General features: G+C 47.0%; 7 protein-coding genes across 7 annotated transcripts; 4 read left to right on the forward strand and 3 right to left on the reverse strand.

The window, feature by feature from the left end:
* Positions 1-194: 194 nt before the first annotated feature.
* EYB26_009097 (uncharacterized protein) lies at positions 195-1,295 on the reverse strand (the record flags this gene model as incomplete). The annotated part of the gene is made up of 5 exons (XM_054268348.1): positions 195-511; positions 573-1,007; positions 1,059-1,075; positions 1,144-1,192; positions 1,250-1,295. 5 exons carry the CDS (start codon positions 1,293-1,295, stop codon positions 195-197), a joined length of 864 nt encoding a protein of 287 aa, XP_054124323.1.
* Positions 1,296-4,361: 3,066 nt separating this feature from the next.
* Positions 4,362-7,494, forward strand: EYB26_009098 (uncharacterized protein; the record flags this gene model as incomplete). The annotated part of the gene is made up of 5 exons (XM_054268349.1): positions 4,362-5,202; positions 5,274-5,374; positions 5,432-5,870; positions 5,925-7,315; positions 7,375-7,494. 5 exons carry the CDS (start codon positions 4,362-4,364, stop codon positions 7,492-7,494), a joined length of 2,892 nt encoding a protein of 963 aa, XP_054124324.1.
* A 980-nt stretch (positions 7,495-8,474) lies between these two features.
* EYB26_009099 (uncharacterized protein) lies at positions 8,475-13,919 on the reverse strand (the record flags this gene model as incomplete). The annotated part of the gene is made up of 3 exons (XM_054268350.1): positions 8,475-8,481; positions 8,537-8,605; positions 8,668-13,919. The coding sequence occupies 3 exons, from the start codon at positions 13,917-13,919 to the stop codon at positions 8,475-8,477; spliced, it is 5,328 nt and encodes a 1,775-aa protein (XP_054124325.1).
* A 596-nt stretch (positions 13,920-14,515) lies between these two features.
* On the forward strand, positions 14,516-15,652 carry EYB26_009100 (uncharacterized protein; the record flags this gene model as incomplete). The annotated part of the gene is made up of 2 exons (XM_054268351.1): positions 14,516-14,900; positions 14,952-15,652. The coding sequence occupies 2 exons, from the start codon at positions 14,516-14,518 to the stop codon at positions 15,650-15,652; spliced, it is 1,086 nt and encodes a 361-aa protein (XP_054124326.1).
* A 413-nt stretch (positions 15,653-16,065) lies between these two features.
* On the reverse strand, positions 16,066-19,049 carry EYB26_009101 (uncharacterized protein; the record flags this gene model as incomplete). The annotated part of the gene is made up of 8 exons (XM_054268352.1): positions 16,066-16,782; positions 16,837-17,007; positions 17,055-17,735; positions 17,787-18,431; positions 18,484-18,650; positions 18,702-18,792; positions 18,849-18,853; positions 18,920-19,049. 8 exons carry the CDS (start codon positions 19,047-19,049, stop codon positions 16,066-16,068), a joined length of 2,607 nt encoding a protein of 868 aa, XP_054124327.1.
* Positions 19,050-19,985: 936 nt separating this feature from the next.
* Positions 19,986-22,651, forward strand: EYB26_009102 (uncharacterized protein; the record flags this gene model as incomplete). The annotated part of the gene is made up of 5 exons (XM_054268353.1): positions 19,986-20,095; positions 20,239-21,007; positions 21,057-21,176; positions 21,232-22,578; positions 22,640-22,651. The coding sequence occupies 5 exons, from the start codon at positions 19,986-19,988 to the stop codon at positions 22,649-22,651; spliced, it is 2,358 nt and encodes a 785-aa protein (XP_054124328.1).
* Positions 22,652-23,206: 555 nt separating this feature from the next.
* Positions 23,207-24,314, forward strand: EYB26_009103 (uncharacterized protein; the record flags this gene model as incomplete). The annotated part of the gene is made up of 8 exons (XM_054268354.1): positions 23,207-23,258; positions 23,330-23,356; positions 23,419-23,428; positions 23,507-23,519; positions 23,580-23,622; positions 23,688-23,750; positions 23,806-24,227; positions 24,285-24,314. 8 exons carry the CDS (start codon positions 23,207-23,209, stop codon positions 24,312-24,314), a joined length of 660 nt encoding a protein of 219 aa, XP_054124329.1.
* Between the last annotated feature and the right edge of the window lie 293 nt (positions 24,315-24,607).

Raw genomic sequence — 24,607 nt, forward strand, 5'->3', positions numbered from 1 at the left:
GCTGGCCTGGCCGCCCTAGCAGCCACCCTGTGGCCTATCATATGCTCCTGCTGTACTACAACTCCGTAGTAAATAATCAAATATCGATTTATTGTTATACAAATTGGCATATATTAACTACACGTCAACTAGTCAAGTTTAATTCTCAAGTCAACAGAAGGGGTATTCCAAGCAAAACATAGATCATATCAAGATTATAAGCAGATAAGACGCCTCCACCAACTCTGAGACTCATCGTCCTCCCCTTCGTTCTTAGATTGTTGTTCCTGCTGGCCTCCCTCCTTATCACTGGTATTGACGAACGATACGCGTTTTGAAGCACTCTTCTTACCACCAAAGAGAGGGAATCCCCCGCGTCGGCGTTGGCCATCTTTCGGTTGTTGCAGGTCGGTCGCTTGTCGTTCGCTGATGGTCAATGCAGGTGTGCGGGCAGTAGAAGAACCCATCCGGGCTTCGAGTTGTTGAGATTGGTAATGCTGTCTTCGGGCCTCAACCACACGTCGAACAATCACTAGACAGAATCCATTAGTACGAAACTCGCCAACCCTATTAAGGAATAATTCGGAACATACGCGCAAATGTCTCCTCAATATTGACGATCTCCCTCGCACTCGTCTCCATAAACCCGCATCCATGTTTCCGAGCGTACTCCAGTCCATCCCGAGCCGAGATTGCTCTCGCATCTTTAAGGTCGCATTTGTTGCCAGCGATAATCTTGACTGGTGGCGGCATGCCCACTTGAAGATTTCGAGCTTCACTGCCTAGTTCCTTCATAATACGCTGGTTATCCTCTAGCCGCTGCTCAGCTTCGATATCAATCATATCCATAAAATAGTCCAGAGCTTCGAGACTTGGCTGATGCGTGATGTCGTATACCATCAGGAAGGCATCTGATTTGAGATTGGATGCTGCCCAGAGTCCGCGATATTCTTCCTGGCCGGCGGTATCGGTTATGGAGAGGAAGTAATCGGTGCCGTCGATATTGCGGGTTACGGAGTAGGAGTCCTCTGTCGAAGATTAGTTTGGTACGTGAAGCCGTGAACTCCAGGAAATTATACCTATCGTCGGGTCATATCTAATCAGATCAATTCAGTTAGCTATATACCACTGGTTTTGTTTCGCATAGAGACCCGATAACCTTACTCATGCATCCATTGACTGCGCACAAGTCGCAATGTGATTGAAGATTTTCCTAACCACCATGAGTCAATCATGCATATACAACATGTTTCACCAGATCATAGCATACCGCATCCCCCATCTCCGCATATTGTAATTGAGACCTTATCAGCCATGTTACCTCGCTATAACCCGAGCCCAATCGCTGCTGGCGGCGTTCTCTTTGCGGTTCGTTTTTCGTTAATGAGCGTCACGCTATAAGCAATTGAACGATTTCAGCTACAGCGCGTTCCGTATAACGATCGGTTTATTCAATCTAGATGCTTGCGTAATCAATAGGAATGTAGCGAGAGTGTTCGTCAGAAATGAAATATGAGATCGAAAGGACCGTAAGGACTCAGAGTCTGTCGTATCCCTGCACAACAAACCCGTCTAAATGCGCGACTCAATATTAGTAACAAAAAAAGATCGCAGTGTCGCGAGACAAACCGACAAAAGAGAGGGAAAAAAGGAGCGTAAATCGTCTGGTCAGGGATACGAGTCTTCTCGGGCTTGCAGTTATATCGTCGAATCTTATAAGATACAAAAGACGTTAAGGCGAGCAGAAAATCGACCGAAGGAGTAAAGTGCGCCTACATTGTCGGAGTAAGCGTTTATTTTGGTTTAACGAATTTCGGTTAGTGGATAAGAGCAAGTGAGGAGGCTAAACTGCCTTTGTCACAACGGGCTTGTTTCCAGCGAATCAGAAATTCAGAGCGTGCATGTCACCCCTTTTTTGCCCGCTTTTATCGGCTAGAGGCCTCCAATCAGGATGCTTTGAGTGGAGGCTTTTTGGTGCCTTTTTCCGTGTTCCAGCACCTTGCTCCGCGATGATGATAAGACATTCTAGAACCTAACTATAGGTTACCTATCAAAAGAGAAAACAATACTCCGTACTACAGAGTAACTATGGACTGTGTACGTAATTAGTTACTACGTGGTAGTTAACTATCTCTCGAGGGCTGCCACTTACTCTCACACAATTCATCTGGCTCATCTCTGCGAACGTGATATTGGATCTCTTGACTGGCATTGGATAGGTACTCCTCTTTCTAGAAAAGATGCTCTGCTTCCAACCGCGTATCATAAAAATCAATGGAAACAAATCTGAGCCCACTGGCATGCGACACGTAGCCTGTCAACCACGTAGTGAGGTTGTCGTCGCACAGCATCCATCATATTCTACGAGTTGACATCTTCTGACAGCTGGCCGGATTGATCGTCCTGCATTGGCTTAGACGCTAGCACGACGACCCGTTTCCCCGGGCCTGTTAAGCTTTTCTGACTTTGGATTGCGAGTCGGAGTCACCGTGCAAAGATGCACTACAGATTGCAGTGCTACTGACTTGAAAGGTGAACAGTACGTTATTTGTACTCTGCATCCAGGTACAGACGCAACTTCAAGCTGTTGTCGTCGGTGCGCCATCGCCGCGTAGCTCAAAGCTGATCGATCTATCACATTAGTGCTTATCCGGAGTCGAGACTGGTACGTACGATACAGAGTACAACTTTTTCAGATAACATTACTCCGCACTCCATAACTTAACTTATGCAGAGTAGAATGTAACTTAGTTAACCAACTACGTAGATGACAAATTCAAGTGTGGAGTAAGCAACTAACTAGTTAACACTAGTCAACTTAAAGTAGCTATTGTCCCTGGGCTCCTTACTTGGGGGTGCACGTCATTGCTTGTGGATAAATTTATTAAATTACTGGTAGTTATGGAGCACAAAGCACATTGTTGTAATTTTGAGTGCCTTGTGGCGTATAAAAGTCCGTGGAAAATCGGAAATCCGAATACGCTGACTGTCCTGCGTGTTTCGTAACGCTTGTACACGTACATGTCCAGATTTAATAGATCTACTTCACATATCTGATAGACTGATACATATGTTTGGTCAATGAGGAGATGCCATTGGTGAAGCTGTGTATTAAGGTTCCGGACATCGATCTGAATGTATTTGAGCACCATGGATTTGGGTTTGGTGGTTCCAAGCAACGTATTGTATTCAAAGTCATACTGGAGCATTCATCCCCTCAGAGTGCAACGGTGAAATCTACCTCCCAAGGGAATTCTGCTTAACTACAACTTTCTAGCCTGCAACGCTATTTAGGTTGATAGTCATACGTATTCTTGGCAATTCGATGAGTTCTCCGGCAAGCCAGGGCTCTCCGGGGGTGTCAGAATGTCGGAAATGGAAATGGTGTAGACAAGACAAGACAGTACATTGTAATATTACATACATGTAATACGCGATATGTAGTCTGCATGTCGATACGAACAGCGGGGACGGGACACCAGCCTCGAATGCCCTAATCAGGCAGGAGCCTGGACAGCTCCGCCACAACCCACGTCACTGACCTGCCCTGACTGTGGGTTGTTTACCAAGAGGAAGCCTGCCGGCTCCTTAGGAACGCGATCTGGGCAGGGAAGCTTGGTCCAAGTTCCAACTCTTGCTAATTAACTAGTTAACTAGTTAGTTAACTAGTTATCTTGTTTAACTACCGTGCTTGTTAGCATCTTCTTTTCTTTTCTTTCTTTTTTTCATTCATTCATTCATTCTTTGTTCATGGTTATCATTGTTGACTTTACAACATTCACACATACTGCTCCTAATACTAATTTTAAACTGAATACCTCGGAGCAGGCCCGTTCTCATCTTCCCGTCTGATATACATACTACGACTACGTAGTAGTTCCTCTCTCTGTGCAGTCACTACTCGTTGTCTCGACATTATTATTAACTCCATCGCGCGAGTATCTACATCTATCATCATTGTTATTGTTTTTCTTCAAAATCTTCGTCTGCGCTGTCGTTTTCGAGATCTGGCTGTACAGCACTCTACTTGCCTCTTCGTCTCGCTTGACTAGTCACATCTGCCGAACTTGGCGGAGTCTTGATATAAATATAGCATATTACAACCAACATTTACTACCCTTGTGCTGGCGCAGGTTAAATGTCACCTCCATTGAGCTTATGCTCTATGTCCGTGATAGTTTTTACCCTTCCCTTCTTTCATACTCGAATCATATCGATGTGAAATCATTAGCCACTAACGGGACACGGGAGACGATTCTCGAGGATATCCCTCATCATCACTGCGCCGCGCACCTTATTCGATTTTGATTCGGCCTAGCACTCGCGTGTATGTCAGTTACAGGCGTCGATAATATTCGTTACGATACTAGTCGTCGTACACAATGAACCCATTCGACTCTGGGCAATATGCCAGCCAAATACCGCCTCAAGACCAAGAACAGGCTCGAAGACACTCGTCTCCTGCGCGCGCAACAGGCGCATTGGTTGGAATGCATCCAGGGCAAGGGAATAATGATGCTGGGTTAAGGTTCAACATGCTGGCAACCCAGCCAGTCGATACCAAGCACCAAATTGCTCGCTCTCAACAACCTTCGATGGATTTTGGGGCAGGAGGGAATGTCATGGGAACATATCAATTCAATCCGTCGGTCAGTCAAGGCAATGATCCAAATATGCTCTTTACGGGGAATGGACCCATGTCAATGCAGCAATATCAGCAAAACCAAGGATTGTTTCAAGACCCAGATAACTTCAACCTGAATGCAACTTATAATTCATCATATGCGCCCTCCATGGACCCGATGACCACCTTTCAGCAGGGCTATCCCGGTGCAGGCAATTTTCAAGGAAACGACTTGGCTTTCTCGCTAGGATATGATGCCTCGAATGATGCACAATCACAGTCTTTGGACATGTTGTTTTCGAATCCTACCTTTGTCCCTCTTCCACAATCGTCAATTCAACCTATGACCGCGCCAGAACAGTTGAATACCCAACACAACTGGGCGGATTTGTCCAACTTCAGTTTGTCTCTGCCCCCGCAGAGGATGATGAATGATGCATCTCCAGTTGAAGGTCTTCCGCAACAAAGCTCAGTGGTCACCCTACCACGACGCAGTCAGAGCATCAGTCAATCTCAATCCATCTCATCATTGATACAGCAGCAACCATCTAAAGCTTCGGCTACTCCACCTCATTTTCGTAATCCATTTATTCCGTCTGGTAACTCTCCTTTACGCTAACTTATTGATGAGCAATTTGCCAAGACAGTGGGTGCTGACGATATCTCTTAGAAATTGCTGCATCAACAACGCCCAAACCTGGAGCAAGCAAAGTCGTGTCAGAGTACTACAATATATATTCGAGTAGTGGATTTGATATGTTTGGAATACTGGTGGGTTCATTCTTATCATAATCGTTGGCAGAAGGCGCGCTAAAAGTAAGTGTACAGGCCAAAATCGCAAATCGACCACACCCAGAAATCAACATCGGCGCGGTCGACATGTCCTGTGCATTTATTCTTTGCGATATGACTTGTCACGACGATCCCATTGTTTACGTGTCTGATGCTTTCGAGCGGCTTACCGGCTATACCAAGCATGAAATCCTCGGTAGAAACTGTCGATTCTTGCAATCACCGGACGGCAAAGTCGATCCAGGAATGAAAAGAAAATACGTGGATGATCAGACAGTTTGGCGTCTGAAAGAAAAGATTCAAGCTCGAGCTGAGGTCCAAGTCAGCATGATCAATTACCGGAAAGGCGGGCAATCTTTTATGAATTTGTTGACTATGATACCAATCCATTGGAATACCACCGATTATAGGTTCTATGTGGGTTTTCAAGTTGATCTTGTAGAGAAGCCTCATGCGGTTACCAAAAGAAATGCGGGTAAGTTTGAATGCCCAGTCAAAATCGCTACTATTTCCTAATGTCTATTGATAGATGGCTCCTATTCGATCAATTACCAGCAGGATCAACTTTCTCGGTATGTATTACATACACCCGAATCGCGCAGGTTGCAGGCAAGTTTGTCGAGGAGTATCAGTCATGATGAAGCAACTGCTGTCTTGAAAAGCATCAGCTCAGGTATCAAAGAAGGGCGCTATCTGGATCGAGTTATACTTGAAAATGCGGACGACGTGATTCATGTTTTATCGCTTAGAGGTCTTTTTCTGTATCTGTCACAATCCAGCTCTAGGCTTCTCGAATATGACCCAAGTGAGCTCGTGGGGCAATCGATATCATCTGTTTGTCATCCTAGTGACATTGCTCCTGTCACACGAGAGCTAAAGCAAAGTACGACTGGGTCGCCTGTCAGCGTGATATACCGTTTTCGAAGAAAGAATAGTGGCTATGTATGGTTCGAAAGCTATGGATCATTGCATATTGAGCCCGGAAAGGGACGCAAGTGCCTGATACTCGTTGGCCGTGAGCGTCCAGTATATGCATTGGACCGATCCAACGTTCTTAAAGCGGGAGGCATAGGAGAGAATGATTTGTGGACGAAAATCTCGATTTCAGGGATGTTTTTATTTGTCTCATCTAATGCTCGCGTCCTTCTTGATAGAACTCCAGGTGAGATGGTAGGGAAGGGTATACAAGATTTTATGCGAAGCGACTCACGGGGAGAATTGGGTAAAGCTTTGGAAGTCGCGCGTACAGGACGACAAGCCACATTCAAACATGAGATCAGACACAAGCGTGGCCATGTTTTGCAGGCGCAGACCATTTTGTTTCCGGGAGATGCAAATCCCGGAACAAAGCCTTCGTTCCTGATCGCTCGAATATATTTACTGAAGAATTCGCGGTCGACATACCTTCAGCAACGTAACAATCCAATAGTCATATCGACTACAACGACGGATATGAGCAGTCCAGGGGCTATTACATCATCAGCATCAACAACATCAGCAGGAACTATGCTGACCATGGCCACCACAACTCCACCCTCACAGGGCAATACTAGTAGTGTACGAGCAGGACCTGAACAAAAGCTAGCTGCCGTCACGACTGAAGCAGGATCGCATGGGCTGCCGCTAGGAACGCATGACGAGGCCATGCTTTCCACTAATAACATATTCGAGGAATTGAAAACAGTGCGAAGCTCAAGCTGGCAGTTTGAACTACGACAACTGGAGAGGAATAATCGGTTACTCGCAGAGGAGCTGCAAGGACTACTCAGCCGTCGGAAGAAGCGGAAGCGGAAGAAAGGGACCGGACCGTTGGAAAAGGCATGCGCAAACTGCGGGACACGCAACACGCCTGAATGGAGGCGCGGACCAAGCGGACATCGTGATCTATGCAATAGCTGTGGATTACGATGGGCCAAGCAGGTAGGCCCTCGCCTTCCAAGATTGCAGAAGGTTATCATCTAAACAGAAATTTTCCTTAGAACGGCCGCATATCCCCCCGAAAACAGTCCGATCAAACCGACAAAACTCCCAGTCCTGCCTCGGGAAAAGCCTCACCGGGTAGTCTGACAGATGAAAAGGCACAAGAGAAAGTGTCATGACCCAGCCAAATAATGTTTCCTCCCTGCTCTGCGTTGGTGTTACCTGGGGGTGTTTGGATGGGATTACGATACCAGAATCTGGCTAGATGTTTAAAATATTACTTGCATATAGATGAATATTTTGTGCGTATAATAAAATACCTGAGATGCATGGTACGTCCAGATAACCCTGTGCACCAGACTGTAAGATCAATATATACTATCTATGTACGGAGTAACCCATGCATTAACGAATCACCCTGTAGGAGGAACAATACAAGAAGCTAGAAGGTTCAAATGTTACCACGGTTAAATGTAGGTTAGGGCTAATCGCATCTACATGTAACTCATTATGTGAATATAAAAATATTACCATAATTGACGGGCATCCGTGGATGTCGATCACATGTGTGCAGGTAGCTACCTACGTATGTAGTAAATCAACACAGCGTGGGTCATTTTAGTTCGGTCCGAATGTTTTTATATCTAAAGGGTAATGAGATATTATCATCAAAGCTGTTAGTTACAGCTCACGAAGCGCCTTTGAGGATCGATGCAATTATTCCTCTTTGTGCGAGTCAAGCCCATCTGGGATTCTGCACCAGACAGGTGGTTAGTAGAACGAACTACCTCGCAGACATGGAGGATTATACCTATGCAAATACTGTAGGAAACCTGTAAATAAGATGTGTCTCTCGCCATATGGGGATGATAATGAGCACTCGAAAGTTGTACGAAGTATAGCAATACATTCGCTAGTAATTAGTATAAGTAACGATATCAAATAAGTATGTACTCAATACTCAATACAATATACGCCAAAAGTAACAAGGAAAAAAGCAACTAACACAGTCAGGAAATGAGAATGCTAGTCTGAGATGGTAATATTAGTATTGACATCGTTATGGTCTTAGGAGAGCAAAAGTGATGTAGGGATTCAGTTTTGACATGATGAAGGAAAGGGAGAGTCGGGTTCAAGAGTGAGAAGTCCGGCAAGAGGATTAATTGCTAATTGTCCTTGTTAGTACTCATGTCTAAGGCAGGAAGGAAGGCCTGAGCATACTAGATTTCGATAGGAGAGATTTGATCAAGAGTGTACAACCAGTTGCCACCTTGTTCTTCCTTCTCGAGCCTATATCCACGATTATCAGTAACCGTAACATCTCATAAAAGAGTACTAGGGAGAACACTTACCAATCATAAGGCCAAGCAACCAAATGCCCCTGTGTCAACCCCAACAATTCCTCCGCGTGCCGTAAGTCAATCACTCCATCAGAAGCATGGAACTCTCTTCTTGAGCCTCGTGTCATCGTTCGTCGACGCCTGGAGATCGTTCCGGATTGAGTCATATTCATATTCAAGGCGCCCGAGTATCCGACTGATGAAGGTTGGGCTGGCCCTGGACCAGATCCAGAGCCTGAGCCGGCTCTGTTCCTATTTTCGCTGGTGGTCGGTGGTGCGACTCCGGTTTCTGGGGGTTCTGTTGTGGAATGGCTCGGTTGAGTGGTGTCATCCGTCTCCTTCAAAGCGGCTTTCTCATCATCAACGGACGGTTGTCGATTGTGTGATTCAGTATTGTTCACGGCAGTCGCAGTCTCCTTCTCTCTCTTTTCCGAATCAGGTCGAACAGTCGTGTCCATGGTCACTGGAGATTGGTTGTTGTCGGTGCCCGTATTCTGCGACTTCCATAAATCCGTCTGCTGGTTTTGAGCTTCCACAAACTTCTCGCCATATGTCGTGTATTCTTTGTATTCCTTCCATGACTTGACCTCACTGTCTGGCATACACCTGAACACTGTCCTGTAGATCTTGGTATTGTTTTCAGCAAGTTTCTGCCATGTATCGTAGTAAAACTTCTCATTCACGGGATCCTGCATGCAGTTTTCATCGATAAATGGCTGGCAGATAGTATCCGCCAGAGGATGACCACTTGTGGACTCCTTGGGCGGTAATATCGGGCCACCAATATCGACATCGTTAGTTTGTGGTAATGGTTGAAGTCGGGAGAATGGAGTTTCTGGAAGATCCAATGCTGCCTCGATCTGACCAGAAGTAGGAGGTAAAATCGACTCTTTAGCGCTGTCTTGCAGGATTCGCTCTTGTTCAGTAATTATCTGGGTCTTTCTCGGATTGCTCAATGTGCCTTTTCCCTCTGTGGCGAGATCGTTCACAAGCACTTCAGAAGTGTCCTGCAGAATAGCTGAATCCCGGCCGAACCCAACGCCTGCTTCAAGACCTATCTTCATGTGGTCCGCGCCGTATCCAGCAACCTCATATCGATGCTCGGGGTTCTCCGTAACTCGGGGATCGGCCGTGAGCTTTCTGTTAGCCTTCAAGTTTGGATTGTTGCCTTGTTCCCAATCAACATCATGATTGAAGCTATGCATGTCTTCGGATCGAGTGAGGAATTCATCTTGAATGCGATGTCGGCGCTCAATCATTTCACGTTCATCTTGCTTGTCACGTTCGCCATCCTGGCCTGCATTGACCTGGCTATCCAGAGATGCGGCATCCATTTCACTATCCCTTCTTGTGCGTCCTGCCACCTCCATTGAGAGATCATGATCGCAAATTCCGTCCACGTCAATGCCCATATGTTCTCTCATTAGTCGCATTCGCAAGGTATACGGAAATCTACCGACCAAGTAAGGTTTGTTGTCCATTCTCGACCAAACCATATCGGTATCCCTGACAAGGGCGGCACATTCAGAATCACGCGAACCGAGCATAGAACGCTCATTGATATTTGCAGATCCAATAATGGCTGCCCTATCGTCTACCACCATACATTTCGCGTGTATGTAGAGCTGTTCGGTCACCAACTGCTTGTTTGGTCCAATTTTCCCCCAGGTCCGCAAGCTGAAGAACTGTATATAGTCCTCTGGCTCGATACCCTCAGCGCGTAAACGACCAAAGATGGAAGTCTCCCCTCGACAAATAGTGCGGTATTGACACTGCATGATCAATCGAACGCTAGTACCACCTTCAGAGTCGACCGTATTCTGGAACCCGGGTATGAGAGGAATAATGATGACAGCACGCCAGTTCTCTCCATTCCGGGATGCTCGTATGATTCTTTCGACCAAGGCATCTCCGATCAAATTCTCAATCTTTGTGCCGTCAATCTCACAAGAACTGATAAAGAACTGGTTTTCAATGTACACAAAATGCTCCGATTGTTCGATTAGCTTGACGTAGGCATTCATGATGCTGTGCTCCGTTACATCCGGAGTTCCCAAAGACCAATTGCCCGCCGAACGCAGGATTTGCACCTCACACGTGCCATCAAGACCGAGAGCCTCGAGATCGGCAGGGTTAAAGTCTGGTGGGGGTAGCAAAAACGGAGTAGGTCTGGTGGGCTTGCGTTGACGCAGAATATAATTCCATCTCTGGACAAAGTGTCTCGTAAGATCTCGGGCGGGCTGGCCTACGACATGCATCGAAATGTCATGCCATGGCATTCTCGGTACGATGTTACGATCGTACATTTCCTCATAAGGCTTGTCCAAGTCATAGAAATCCTGGACACGAGGGTTGGAGTAATCCTTTCCTGGCCACAACTGACAGCTGTCGGCGTCCTTTGGCCCATCAGGCGACTCAAATCCGGTGGGCTTATCATCTACTAGCAAATGTTGAGGCGTATCCCATCTCCCAAAGCAAAGATCGATTCCTCCAACGAATGCAAGTGTATGGTCAATGATGCACAACTTCTCGTGATGCGCCCAGAAAAAGGTGTTCTGCCGGAACTGGTTTGGCGATCTTTGCACAAAAATATTTGGATGGAGATCAAGCAAGGAGAACTTTGTATATTCCGAATCAATCGGAACAGCTGAGTTGATATTTCGATACATGATGACGAACACTTTGACACCTTCTTGAGCTTTTCTTTGTAGTAGTCTGTCGAGTCTCCACTTCTGACTGATAGCAGCCGGACGTCGCATATACAACTCCGGACTCAGCCACCAGTCGTGAATGTAGATGACGTCCTTGGCTTGATTAATGGCACGCGATACAAGCCACATATGATCGCGACCATCTACTAGCCATTGCGCGAAACAATTCTTTCGCACCGGAGCAAAGCTATCGAACCGATTGGGTTTTGACCACGGTGTGTTCTCAACCATAAACCGGATAGAATCTTCAAATTGGTGTAATTGTCTTTCATTACGTGCGAGCAAGCGAAGCTTCCGCTCTGAATTCTCCACTCTCAGTCTGTGGTGTTGAGGGTGGGCTGCTGAGTCTTTGGCGTTGCGCGCAATATCCTTTGCTTTTTGATCCCTGAGCCTAACCTTTTGTGATTGGAGCTTGAAGAAGGGGTCCACGAGAAACACGTCGTAAATGTTCATCTCTTCTGGCGAATCAACACAGACAATATAGCTGTGACGCACAAGGAACCACTTTGGCGAATGTCTGTGTTTAAGCAAAGCTGGTCTCAAGGCTTTTCGAAAGTCAAGACCTTTGGCCGACTGTATGACTAAAAAGCCTTCTTTTCCGTGATAACTGCCTTCAGCCGCTAGACGAACGCCTAATGCAGACAATTCAAGGAATTTGCACAACCGATTGCTATCAGGCCGGAATATCAAGAACCGTATCATTTTCTGCAAATAGTTCTCGAGCTTCCTTCGCTGCCGTTCAGAATAAGACCTCCTCTCGCCTGTTGCCGCCGCAGCACCTTCACCGGCGGGAGCATCATTCTCCAATGTAACGCCAGTACTAGAACGGCGCCCCGTCATAGCAAAGGAAGAGCGTCGCTTCTTCATCTTACGACGAGCCTCATTGCCGCTGGTTGCTTCTGCTCCAGTTTCATAGCCACCGCCGTCTTCTTCCTCTTCTTCCCGTTCGCTATCAAGTCCTCGTACACCACGTAGGTAGGGAAAAGCGCTTCTGGGAAAACGAGGAAGTAGATGCCCACTGTCTTGGCTTTTCAATTGGATGTACTTTTGAGTTCCAATCTGCAGTTTGTATTTCAGATGAAGATTGGCAAAATCTCTCAGGGCGCGATGTATAATCCATTTCATACGAGTCATTCCACTTCCATATTCCAACTCGATCCGAAACACGAGATGTCGATCTCCGGAATGCGAGTCAAATCGACTATCTGTAATTTGCACCTTGAGCTGTTCTAGTAGAATCGGGATACGCTTACTCCCATGCTCATCGCGCTGAAACATACTGGCAAGTATCAAAGCAGCGGGGATACCAGAGGTCAATTCTGCCAATAGCTCCGCAGACTTGGCATGATCAATCGTGTTATCTGCTTTGCGCCTTTGTCCAATCATTTTCAATCCCGCTTTGATTTGACGCCATTTCTGTGCACTCAGACTAGATCCTCTTTCTGCCCTGTGCCGTCTCCAGGCTTCTCTGATGCCTTCCTGCTCTCCGGTTGGAGTACCGAAAGCAGTCAACCTTCGGAGGTTCATGGGCCGTCTCTCGTCGGTGTTGGCGGTGGCATTTGTATTATTCGTGTTTTGTGTATCTGTGCGTCCACTGTATGCCAGTCCACGAGCACTAGATAGCCATGCGTTGCTTCTCTTTCTCCATTGAGAGTCCATATTTAACCTATTTCGACCTTCATCTTCCGAGACGGGGTCGCGCAGTTGGCCCGACATATCGGTGGTTGCTCTTCGTGGGAAAATACTAGGTCTAGTCATTTCCGATGGATGGAAGGAATTAAAAGAGAAAAGTCCGGGTGTCACAGCCGCTCTGGGAGTAGTCGGGGCGGATTCATGTGGTTCTTGGGCTGGTCGCGGCCTTTGCCTCTTTTTCCTTCTGCGGAATCGCAATTGCTGTTCTCCTGCACTTTCCTCTGCATCTGCATCTCCTTCACTTCCAGCATCTGATGCTTCTTCAGGAAACGTGAAATGTCCTCGCTCCGATGCTGGGGTGTGTAGGTCATGGTTGATAGTGTCGTTTTCGTTTCCTATCCCGATAGGAGCAGTAGCCACACTTGCAGACCGCGAATGCGAAGGGAAAGACGGTGTAGCCGCGAATGCTCTCAATTTGTTGAACAGAGACTGTTTTCGGTCCTTGGCTGACATGTCATTCGTGCCATCCTCTGGACCAGCCGTAGAGTCCACGGACTGTCTTCTACCCGATAGTTCATGGTCCGATGATGTCGGAGCAACGGTGTCATTATGGCCCTCATGGAGTTTCCCCGCGACATCACCATTGGGCGACTCTTCCTGGCCGTCCAGTGAGTCTACCTCTTCCTGTATTGGTTGATCGACGATGGTGCCTGCCCGACTCGACGACGGAAACCTTGCTCCTTTATTGTGTGTGAAGATATCCACATTGTCTGCAGACTCATTGTTTGTAGGGACGAATGACGACCCTTTACCTGGTGAAGGGGGCTGATGCTGGCGTAGGAATTTCTTCGGGGTTGTTCCAGGGCTGTTATTGGTATGTGAGACTGATCCAAGCTGGGAGGACGCGTTCATTTCAGCCATAGTCTAGAAGTGCACCTAGAACTCAATGTGATTAGATGTGATTAGTCACGCTTGTGAACGAATTCTGGTGTTGACGACTCACTGAATCTAAGAACTTCACGCTGCCAACATGCCAAAGACAACAAACCCAGGATTGTGACGATTATTGGTAGTGACTCGAACCATCCGCGTGGAAATATCTCAAGAGTGGATGCACTAGCCGGTCGTATGATAGGGGTGCTCTTAGTATCGCGCAGGATGAAATGGTTGATCTGTCTGGGATAGTTAGCTTGTTGTAGATGGACTCCGTACCTATGCCGAATTAGCCGCTTAGGTACTGCCAGTGTCCGAGGTCGTACTTACTCATAGTAGGTACAGAGACTAAGACAGTACGTAGAGGAGGAAAGTCTGGGCTCACATTGACAGACCCACGTGTGGAGGTACAATCTCTGCCACGTCCAATGGTTTTCCACCCCTAACAGTCTAACCACCCGTACCGTCTACCGCCGAAATATTCGTATTTCCTTTGCTTTGAAAGAAGAAGGACCAAAAGGAGAAGAAGGAGGAGGATAAGAAGAAAACACATGTATATACAATCCAATTGAGCAAGAAGCAAAATGCCATCCCCCATCTCCCCCCTAAACAGCTACAAAGCACCCCCAACCCCATCCCTCTCCTCCCAAACATTCCACATCGCAGGTATCCAGACCACCGTCTTTGGTCTGTCCGAAATCCCCGCCAATGTCTCCGAAGTAGTCTGCGTCTGGCTCGTCCATCCTCGTCTAGATTCACAAAAGGACATGGCCGAGGTCGCTAAAAGGATTGTACACGACCACTATCAACGCTTCGCTACCGAGTCTCCGGGAGGACGGAAAAAGAGGGGGTTGATAGCAGTCACGTTTGATGCAAGAAACCATGGCTCGAGAGAGACTGATCGTTTGTCAAATGAGGTTTGGAGAACGGGGAATGAGAATCATGCTTCTGATATGTTTTCTGTATACTGTTCGTCCCCCTCCTCCTCCTTTATCGGCAACTACTAACGTGTGAGAATAGCCGGCACAGCTGAGGATATATCAACCCTAATCGACTTTCTCCCAGCATACATCTTCCCAACCAGCCAACACTCAATAGCCACCCACTTCGCCCTGGGCATTTCTTTAGGTGGCCACACAACCTGGCTCACCCTTGTGCACGAACCACGCATCACAACAGGCGTCGTGATAGTCGGTATGCCAGATTACATCGCACTAATGACCGATAGAGCCCGACTCTCAAAGCTCTCTACCTATCTACAGCCCAGCGATGCACCGGGGAGCCAATTTCTAGGATCGCGGCATTTCCCTTCTTCGCTGCTAGAGGTTGTTCGCAAACGGGATCCAGCTGCTTTTCTGACAGGCGGGATTCCAGATTCCTTGCCTCGGGATGAGTACAACCTTCAATCTATTGAAACTATCAACCGATATCTAGGTGGAAAAAGGATCTTGTGCATGTCTGGTGCCACCGACAAACTGGTACCGTATCGGCTTACGGAGCCGTTTATGACTTGGTTAAAAAATCATGCGGCGACTGGGAGTGCTGTAGTCGGTATGGGTGATGGACCGATTAAGAAGGCGGATTTGTGGGTTGAGGATTCGGTGTATCAGGATGCGGCTCATGATTTTACGGAGGCGATGATGGAGGAAGCGTTAGAGTTTATGCATCAGTCTGTGTTGAGGTTAGATGAGAGGAAAGAAGACGTGAAGAGTAATTTGTAAATAATACTTTATAAATCACAAGCATCAAGAAGACTGACAGTCCTTCGTAATCCGAAGCCAAAGCCTCGTCAGATGGCGCCTACCTACATGCATCACATCATCTTAGCATAACCATGAACAGTGTTTAAGTGCTTGACGGCCCTGGAGGTCTTGCGATTTCTCCTTCGTACCCAGAAGCCCAACTCTCCCATGGAAAAACCTCTGGTTATATTTGGCCTCATTTTTTTATTTTGGGTTTTGCAATGGTACAAGAGACGAGAGGTGTAGCTCGTGGTCTCCATTGACGCTATAAGCTATGAAATGATAGCAAGGAAATTGAATGAACCGGATGCTTAGACATTCTGCAGGTTTTTAGCTAAATAGGGCCAAGCAACGTTGAGTCAAACTGGTTGACCTGCTTAAGCGCACGTCACCTATTGATGTGTCTTGAAAAATGAGATAAGGTCACCCCGAATATTAGAAGTAGCAGAAGACGCCAGACTTTGTCGGATCCATGTCGGTAACTTCCCCTGAATCCGCTGCGTCTCATACCTCCTGTCAATCAAAACAATAGCCGCATAATCATTCCTATGCCGAATTGCTCTTCCAATGCATTGATTTACCGCTCTCATACACGAATTCTCAAAAAAGTCTCTTCCCGCTGCTTTGGCAGCTGTCTCGGCTTCTCGTCGTCTGGACACAGGCAATTCTGTCTCATTTTGAGTTAGTTTTGCATATGTTTGTTTTTCAATGTGGCCAATTTTCGCTTTCCAGACAGCTGAATGAATATTTGGAAATGGTAGTCCAACTATCAAGACACCCCTGCCTAGTTTGTCGGAGAAATTGATGCCTTCTGAGAGTCGACCTCCGACGACAGAGAGTAGTAATGCCCCAGAACCAGATTCGACTTTCTTTGAATATTCCAAAAGGGTATCATCCGTGTTGCTTTCTTTTTTGTGGTTATTGCTCTCATAAACTATCGGTTTATACTTCTCAATCTCTGCGAATATCGAGACAGCTCCTCCGGTCTTGTTTGGCTTTCTCCAGGCGTTGAGTACCTGGTTCAAGTAGTCATAGCTGGGGAAGAAGACAACAACACCATCTGGAATTACGGCACAGATATTTGCTATTGTCTGACCCAGATCTGTAATCTATAGATACAAATCAGTACTTACAATACTCGAGTCCCTTTGAGCCAAGCTTACCATCGAATCGGAATTTCGCTGATCGAATGTAAAGTTGAAGTCGCTTCCAAGTACACCCTTGGTGAGTATGCGTGCTGTCAAATTCTTCGGTGGAATGACATGTCCAAAGCTATAAGTGTCCAGCTTTTCTGGTGACACATAAGAGAATAAATGATCGGAATAATCCGACATCTATCAAGATCAGAAACTGATTGTTTCGTTGGTAGCTTCAAACTCACTGGTGACATGGTACCTCCTGCTAGAATGACTGTACGCGCTTCGTCAACGATATCTCTGAAGTGACTGGTGGGATCTAGTAGCAGATATCTTAAAAGTACGCCACCGTCCGCTTTGTTGAGGAACAGCTGGCCCTCATCCGAAGGATTCATCAACGTCAAGATGAAGCTCTGTACTTGGAAAAGCACTGGTATTGTAGTCTTTTCACGTGTCGCCTTGCCATTGTTCACTTTTCCATCTTGATTATTGGCATTCTCGACGTAGCCATCAACTTTTCTTGCTAGTTTACTCTCTTGCAAGTACCGCGTCAATTTGTAGGGATTAATCTGGTCGACTCCTTTGCCTGAGACGAGATCCGAGTATTGAACGATAACTTCCGATGACTTGTGTTTATCGGAAAGAGACTGAAGGTTCTCTGCCAGGGCACTCACAAGTCTAATTACTTGGGTAACATAGACACGGTTTTTGCCCTTGAGCCGTGTCTGGAATTTTCGAGCGTATGTTGTAAGCTGAAATAGTGAAGTTCGGAGCTGCTCCAAAGTGACGGAAACAGAATGTAGATTTGAGATGGCATCCATTAAATTGTGTGCTTCGTCGATGATGACAATATGATCTCGAAGGGATAAATCCAGAGCTTCTCTAGAGGATCTTTGGAGTAGCAGAGGATATGGAAGAGTGATGATCTATATAAAATCAGAAAGTGCAGTTTTGATGGAGCGGTCCGTTCGACTCACCTCGCATTGATCAATAGCTTTCCTTGCTGCATAATAAGGGCAGATGGCAAGTTGCTTTCCAACTTGGCTAATATCTTCGATATCTTGGACTGTAGACAATACACGATCACGAAAATCGAACAGCATGCCCTCGGACTCTTTGGTTGGTAGATACGAACACCTTTTGTCGGCCGCAACACCGGATTGTTGAAGTTCCATACAACGCTCATTGATTGCCGTGGCATTTCCGAGGTTGGAAACTCGAGGATTTATGCAGAGTTGTTTGCGAGACCCCAAAGTCAAATGTTTGATAACTTCTTCCAGCTCGGTATGTTCCTGTTTTTCTCCTTCTGCACTCTCCTGCAGCGATGGAAGACTTGATGGAAGATTCACTCTTCGAAGCTCTTGGGCAAACTGAGACAGTTGTGAGTGAGTACGCGAACAGTAGTAGATTCTGGTTTGGTTTTCGTTGTCGCCTTCATTGTCTTTTTGACCTGTGACTCGGCCTTTGAAGCGATCAAGTAATGCGACAGTGCTAGCAGATAGCCCTTCTATGCCGCTAAACCCAGAAATTGAGACGCTTTTTGCTGTTTCTGTGTCGCTCTCATACTCGTCCAGCTCGAAGAAGCTATCATCCTCGGTGTTTGGAGTCACAACATCAGTTTTCTGTAAGATATCAGCACTCTATCACGTCAACATAGTTGTGACTCCCACGTACCTGTTTTTTACTTGGCCGGGCAGCGTTTTGTGCCAGTTTCCTCCTCCTTTCCTCCTCTTTTCTGATCCTGGCAAGACGCGCTTCTAGCTCTCTCCATTTTTGGGTCAGAGCCTGTGTTCTTTCCTTCTTAGCATACTCAACCATCCATTCCGGCTCGCCGTCATCAGCTGTATCAGAATCAGCCTTTCTATCTTGGTGTAGATATGAACAGCGCCTACCAGACAATCCATCTATCGACTTGAGGAATTCTTTGCGCTTGTGGTCGCGCAGCCACGTCAAAGCGCCACATATTAAGCTCAACGATTTACCCTAGGAGCAAATCAGTGGCATATTCGAAGCTGGTCAAGAAGATCACAAAAACATACAGTCCCTATATCATCACAGCTTTAGAAACGATACATCATACATATCAACAATGGTTACACTTGGCACGGACCTGTCGGGGATTCGAATATTCCAACTTTGCCTGCTTCAATGCAGTCATAGAGGGAGCTCATAAACTGGAGTTGGATGTCATAGGGTGTATAGGGATGGTAGAATTTCTCTCGTTGTGTGTCAAGGTCCATCACTAACTCCGTAGTTGACGTCGATGAAGATCTTAGTCAGGAATGGTGCATGACGGAAAGAGCCAACCAGCGCTCATGGGTACCGGTAAAGGGGAAGGAAGGCACGGAAAGAACAATTTCCATCCCGGCGCCCCCTTTTGCTCTACGGTACGTACGTACTAATTTTTACTACGGTAACTAAAGCTTACCCCGGATTACCATTCTGTATGCTTGCCATGTCATAGGTACTTGATGTTCGAAGATCTCCTAATCGGACCAAGAGACTAGTAGTAAAGTTATTATTAGACTTGACTGCGCTAGCTCTGTGGCCCGTGGGATGGACTTCAGCTTGTCGTACACGAGAACGTGTTTCCATACGACATAGCCCCAATGTGACAACGGTTGATCCGTCAGCTGCGAATCCTCATTTCAGCTCCAGTCCAGATGTCCATGGAGATACCAGGAAAGCTAGGTAGTATGTAGTACTTGTAGAGCAGCTTCTGCGACATAAAAGCAGACAGTCTGGCATCTGCATCTATCACAGGATCCTTTGTCGGTTTTCCCTCTGCAACTGTCAAATAACCACCCCGCTGTCGCCGTCGCTCGCCGATAAACAGACATTCTTGCCAAGTCGAGAACCACAACTGGCACATTGATATCTCGATTCAACCATTTCTGAGGCAATCAAGTCTTCCCTGCATTCTTTACTTCTCTGTGAATTTGCACACGACCAATCCAGCGCTGACACAGATTGCGCGGAGTTGCAAAAGCCGACTGACTGACTGACTGACGGGGCCCCCCTCCTTCTCTTCGCCGAACCGGAGCCCATCAAATTAATCAATTTCACTCACCGTCAGCCCAAAATACCATTCCATCAACGAATCCACTGCATACTGCATTGCATTTTACTCTCCTCTCAACCACTCCTCCCTTCCTCCCTGAGATCGTGCGCGCACCATGTCCAGGCCACCGCAGGGCCGTGGTCAGCCAAGGGTAGGTGCCACTTTTTATCCTGGTGGTACAGACGATTACTATGTGCCAGAGGTCATATCCCCTTCTCCTCAAAGGTGAGAACAAACAAAAAGCAAAACTCAATTAAGTTAATGCAGACACCGCCTATCCCCTCTGACAACCCAACCTTACAAATGCATTCTTTGTTTTTCCGCCTCCAGGCAAAGATCTTCGCTGATTGATCCGTCCTCTCCTCCAGAGTAATGCCTGAAGTTCCCGAAAACATGCAGGATAATATCGCCCACCTAGAACACGAGGCTCGCACCCCGCGATCGTTCAGTAACAACAGCCACCAACAAGCAACCTACGACCGACAGCATTTCCCTGACCGTTCGTCGTCCATGCCTTCGCCGCGTTACAATAACAATCCCAACAATAGCTACTACGACAACTCTCACAATGGTGCTCCTTCACCTTCATATAATCAAATATCCACCTACGATGGCATGGATCATCCCAACTTCTCGCCTTTCCCTGTGCTTCGCAACCCACCTCCTAATGTGCCGCCGACCGATGAACAAAAAGAGGCGAATCTAGAAAAAGGGCGCGTCGCGGTTCTATCCTCTAATGACCCAGATATGCAACTGGCCTGGGCTCAGGATGCGCTTACCTACGTCGAGATTTCCATGCAAAACGAAGCGCGCATGTCGCAGATTCAGCCTGCGCGACCACACACCCCTCAGATTGAACATCAGCTCAGAGTGGACGCGATGAATATTGTGACTTTTCTGTCTGAGCAGCGCCACCCACATGCCGAATTTATCAAAGGTATGTGGCTGGAGTTTGGAAAATTCGGATACCGAGTCGACAAGAAGGAGGCCTTTCGCTCTTATTCGCGGGCCGCAGAGAAAGGATATGCGCGTGCAGAGTACCGGATGGGTATGCAATTTGAGAGCTCTAATGAGCCGGCAAAGGCTATCAGACATTATGAGAAGGGCGTTTCCATGCGGGACTCTGCCTCGTATTACGTGAGTCCTCTGTCTTTTATCTTGCTCTGCGCCTTGCTAATTGGTAAAGCGCCTTGGCATGATGATTCTTCTAGGCCAGCATGGACAGCGACAGGACTACGAAAAGGGTTTGGAATATATTCGCCTTGCGGCACAGACATGCGATGAGAATGCGCCTCAAGGTGCCTACGTGAGTAAAACAATAGATTATGGAATTCGCGCGCATTACTTATTTGTATTATTAGGTCTATGGAATGTTGCTCGCCCGAGAACTTCCTCAAGTTACAGTACCAGACCAATTCTTGCCAATCGACGCCAACGGCGCTCGAGTCAATATTGAAAAGGCGGCGTACCATGGATTCGCCAAAGCGCAGGTCAAGATGGGAGCTGCATATGAACTAGGCCAATTAGGATGTGAATTTGATCCGGCATTGTCTCTGCATTACAATGCTTTGGCCGCTAGACAGGGCGAGCCAGAAGCCGAAATGGCAATCAGCAAATGGTTCCTCTGTGGTCACGAAGGACTATTCGAGAAAAATGACGAGACTGCTTTTACCTATGCTCAGCGCGCAGCGCAGAGCGGTTTGCCCACGGCAGAGTTTGCTTTAGGTTACTTTTACGAAGTCGGAATCCACGTTCCCGTCGATATCCAGGAGGCCCGACGATGGTATGCCAAGGCTGCTGCTAGTGGTAACAAGGATGCTGCAGGACGAATCGACAGTATATCACGATCCAAGACGCTTTCTCGCAAGGACCATGAGCAGGTCGCTATTGCGCGGATCAAATCTCAATACGGATCGGCGAATCGGCCCCGTCCAAACTATGGTGGCGCAGCACAGGCTCCTCCTATGTCACCGCCTCAGGAGAATCTAGAGATGCCTGACCCTTCACGAATGCGGATATCTGATGATGGATACGGAGCACCATATGGGGCTAATGGACAACAGGGCTACGGACGTGGCTCATATGGCGGTCCGATGGGCGATCGTCCCAGCTCTGCATTTGGTATCAATCCCAACATAGGCTCACCAGGTTATGGTCCTGGAGGACCCGGAGCCCCTGGCCCAGGTTACGGCCGAGGCCTCCCTGCTGGCCCTGCCCCCAGTCAGAATGCAATGGGATACCGTCAAGGTGGCTCAGGCCCTAACTCTCCCAAATTGCCACCAAGCCAGGGTGACCAATACGGTAGCGCTCGCCCCGATATTGGCTACTCTGCACCTGATAACCGTAGGCGACTTCAACGACCTGAACCTCAAGGAATGGGACCGGGTCCTGGAGGTCCTGGAATGGGCCCTGACCGTCGTTCGGGCCGAACACCAGATTACGGCAGGCAACCCTCTGGCGCTTATCCCCCACGAAACCAATCAATGACTCCCAGCTCAATGCCTCCAGGAGGACTCGGTCGACCTTCGCCAGGCACATCCCCACGACCTCCTGTGGGTGGTGCCCCTCCAGGCGGGCCGATGAGTGCTCCTCCAAGCAGCAACCCAACACCAAAACCCCCTGCTGCTGCTTCTGCCCCCCCAGCCAAGAAAGGACCAAAGACATTCGAAGAAATGGGTGTCCCTCAGGGGAAAACCGATAGCGATTGTGTAAGTCCCCTCGCCCTTGTGAATGATATTATGATCGTATTAATGATTTATGCGAATGCAGATTTTGATGTGATACCCGACAATAAAACCTCTACCTTTTTTTCCCAGCCAATCTCTCAATGTAAATTTCAATTCGACATTCTGTTTTTTGATCTTTGATCTTCATCCATCCTGTCTTTGGATTTTTGTTTCATGTGTGCACAGCGTCTGGTAGCATTTGAAAATAAAAGAAGTTTCAGTTTTATAAAGATGGGATTTTCTTATTTTCCCTCCTCCCTTTGCTCTCTTCGTCGAAGGAAGCCTTTGTTTCTGTCTATTGTTATTGAGCATCATCTGTTTTTAGTCACACGGCCCTGTTATGGATGAAATAAACGCATTTCTCTCCATATCCCACAATGCGAGAGCTTAGAGAATATGATTTTACGTATTAAAAGCAGCACGTGATATTGTATGCATGGTAAATACGTATTCAAGAAGGCACGTTCTTCCTTTCTTGTCATCTAGAACTCAACTTCAACCTCGTCCCTTTCCTAACCGATTTCAATCAACACAAATCTGGTCAATACTGCGCATCAAAGCATTTATTTTTCTATCCTACCGCAGAGACTCTCTGTAATAGATCGCAAGGATGGCACCAAGGAAGAAGAAAGAGAAAGATGACAAGGAGTCAGGGGATAGTGGTGATTTTTTTTATCTCTTCGCACTTTAGACCGATAGACTCTAGCTGCGTTTTATTAATATTTATGAATAGGCTCGGCGCTTATTCTGGAGTATTTGAGTGAGTTTGTCTTTTCCCAAGGGATCTAAAGCTATATACTTTTTTGTGCTAAATGCGGATAGGGAAACAAAAGTACGTTCTTACCGAGAGGATAAGTTGAGTGTGACAGGAGACAGTATTGACGTGAATCCTTCATTGGATGATATGAAGTCGTCCTTATTCTGTAAGTACATCTACCCCTTTACATTGAGCTCGGGTTAATGTTGACGTACTTGGATGTCAGGCCCTTGATGTCTCGACAAATCTTCATGGAAAAGTTACCAAAAGTGAGTATACACCTCGTGCTACAGTTGCAACTATACATGAAGACAGGCTCATGTCATCTGTCTAGCATACACCATGAAGGCATTGAAAGAGATGCATGAACGAAAGGAGATTGAGGGTCGGGCAGCAGGTTCTTGACCATCTTTTCCTACTCCTGATAACATTCCGCTGACTCCCCTCCGCAGGCAAACAGATGGTCTACCACGCCATCCAGCAAGTCGATGCCAACGATACAACCGGCACCAAGGGCAGAGATCCTAACCAACCCACCAAAGACTTCGAAGAAAAAATCTCCGTCCTGAAGATCCGCGAAAAGGACCTCCGCGAGAAGTTGGCTACTATCAATGCAGTCATCCCCATCCCCATCCTTAAGGATCAAATCGCCAACCTTGAGGAGAAGAAGGCATTGCTAGGTTCTCAGGTATCGACCTTGTCGGCGGAGATGCAGAAATCGAGCGACTGCGTCTGCAAGGAGGATTTTGATCGGATTGATCTAGAATGGAGAAAGTGGCATAGTCAGGTCACCTCTCGTAAGAGGATTTTCCTGGAGTTCTGGGTTAGGTGTACGGAGGTGTTGCCGCAGGATATGACGCCGGCGGACCTCAAGGTTACCCATTCTCTTTCTATAGAGTTGTCAAAATCATATACTGACTAGAGTGTTTAGGAGACACTTGGTATCGAGGGCATTTTCTAGGTACTCAGTCATAAACTTGGTTTGGGTAAGACATGATGCCAAGAAAGGAACAAGCAACGTACGGTAGTCATCCCTAATCGGTGCAGAGGCTAGATCGCGGCTCGAACTACTCGATATTCAATGTCCAAGTTCATGGTCTCGGGTCAGCAGATCTAGATACAAGCCACGATATAGAATGTTATCAGATGATATCTTAGTGGTCACATGTGTTTGAGGATGAAGAAATATCTGTGATTCATGCCAAAGATGTTCAAAATTGTCATCAGCAATCTTTCCCCTCACGATATCTTATC

This window comes from Talaromyces marneffei, chromosome 7, assembly GCF_009556855.1.
Source record: "Talaromyces marneffei chromosome 7, complete sequence".
Taxonomy (NCBI): domain Eukaryota; kingdom Fungi; phylum Ascomycota; class Eurotiomycetes; order Eurotiales; family Trichocomaceae; genus Talaromyces; species Talaromyces marneffei.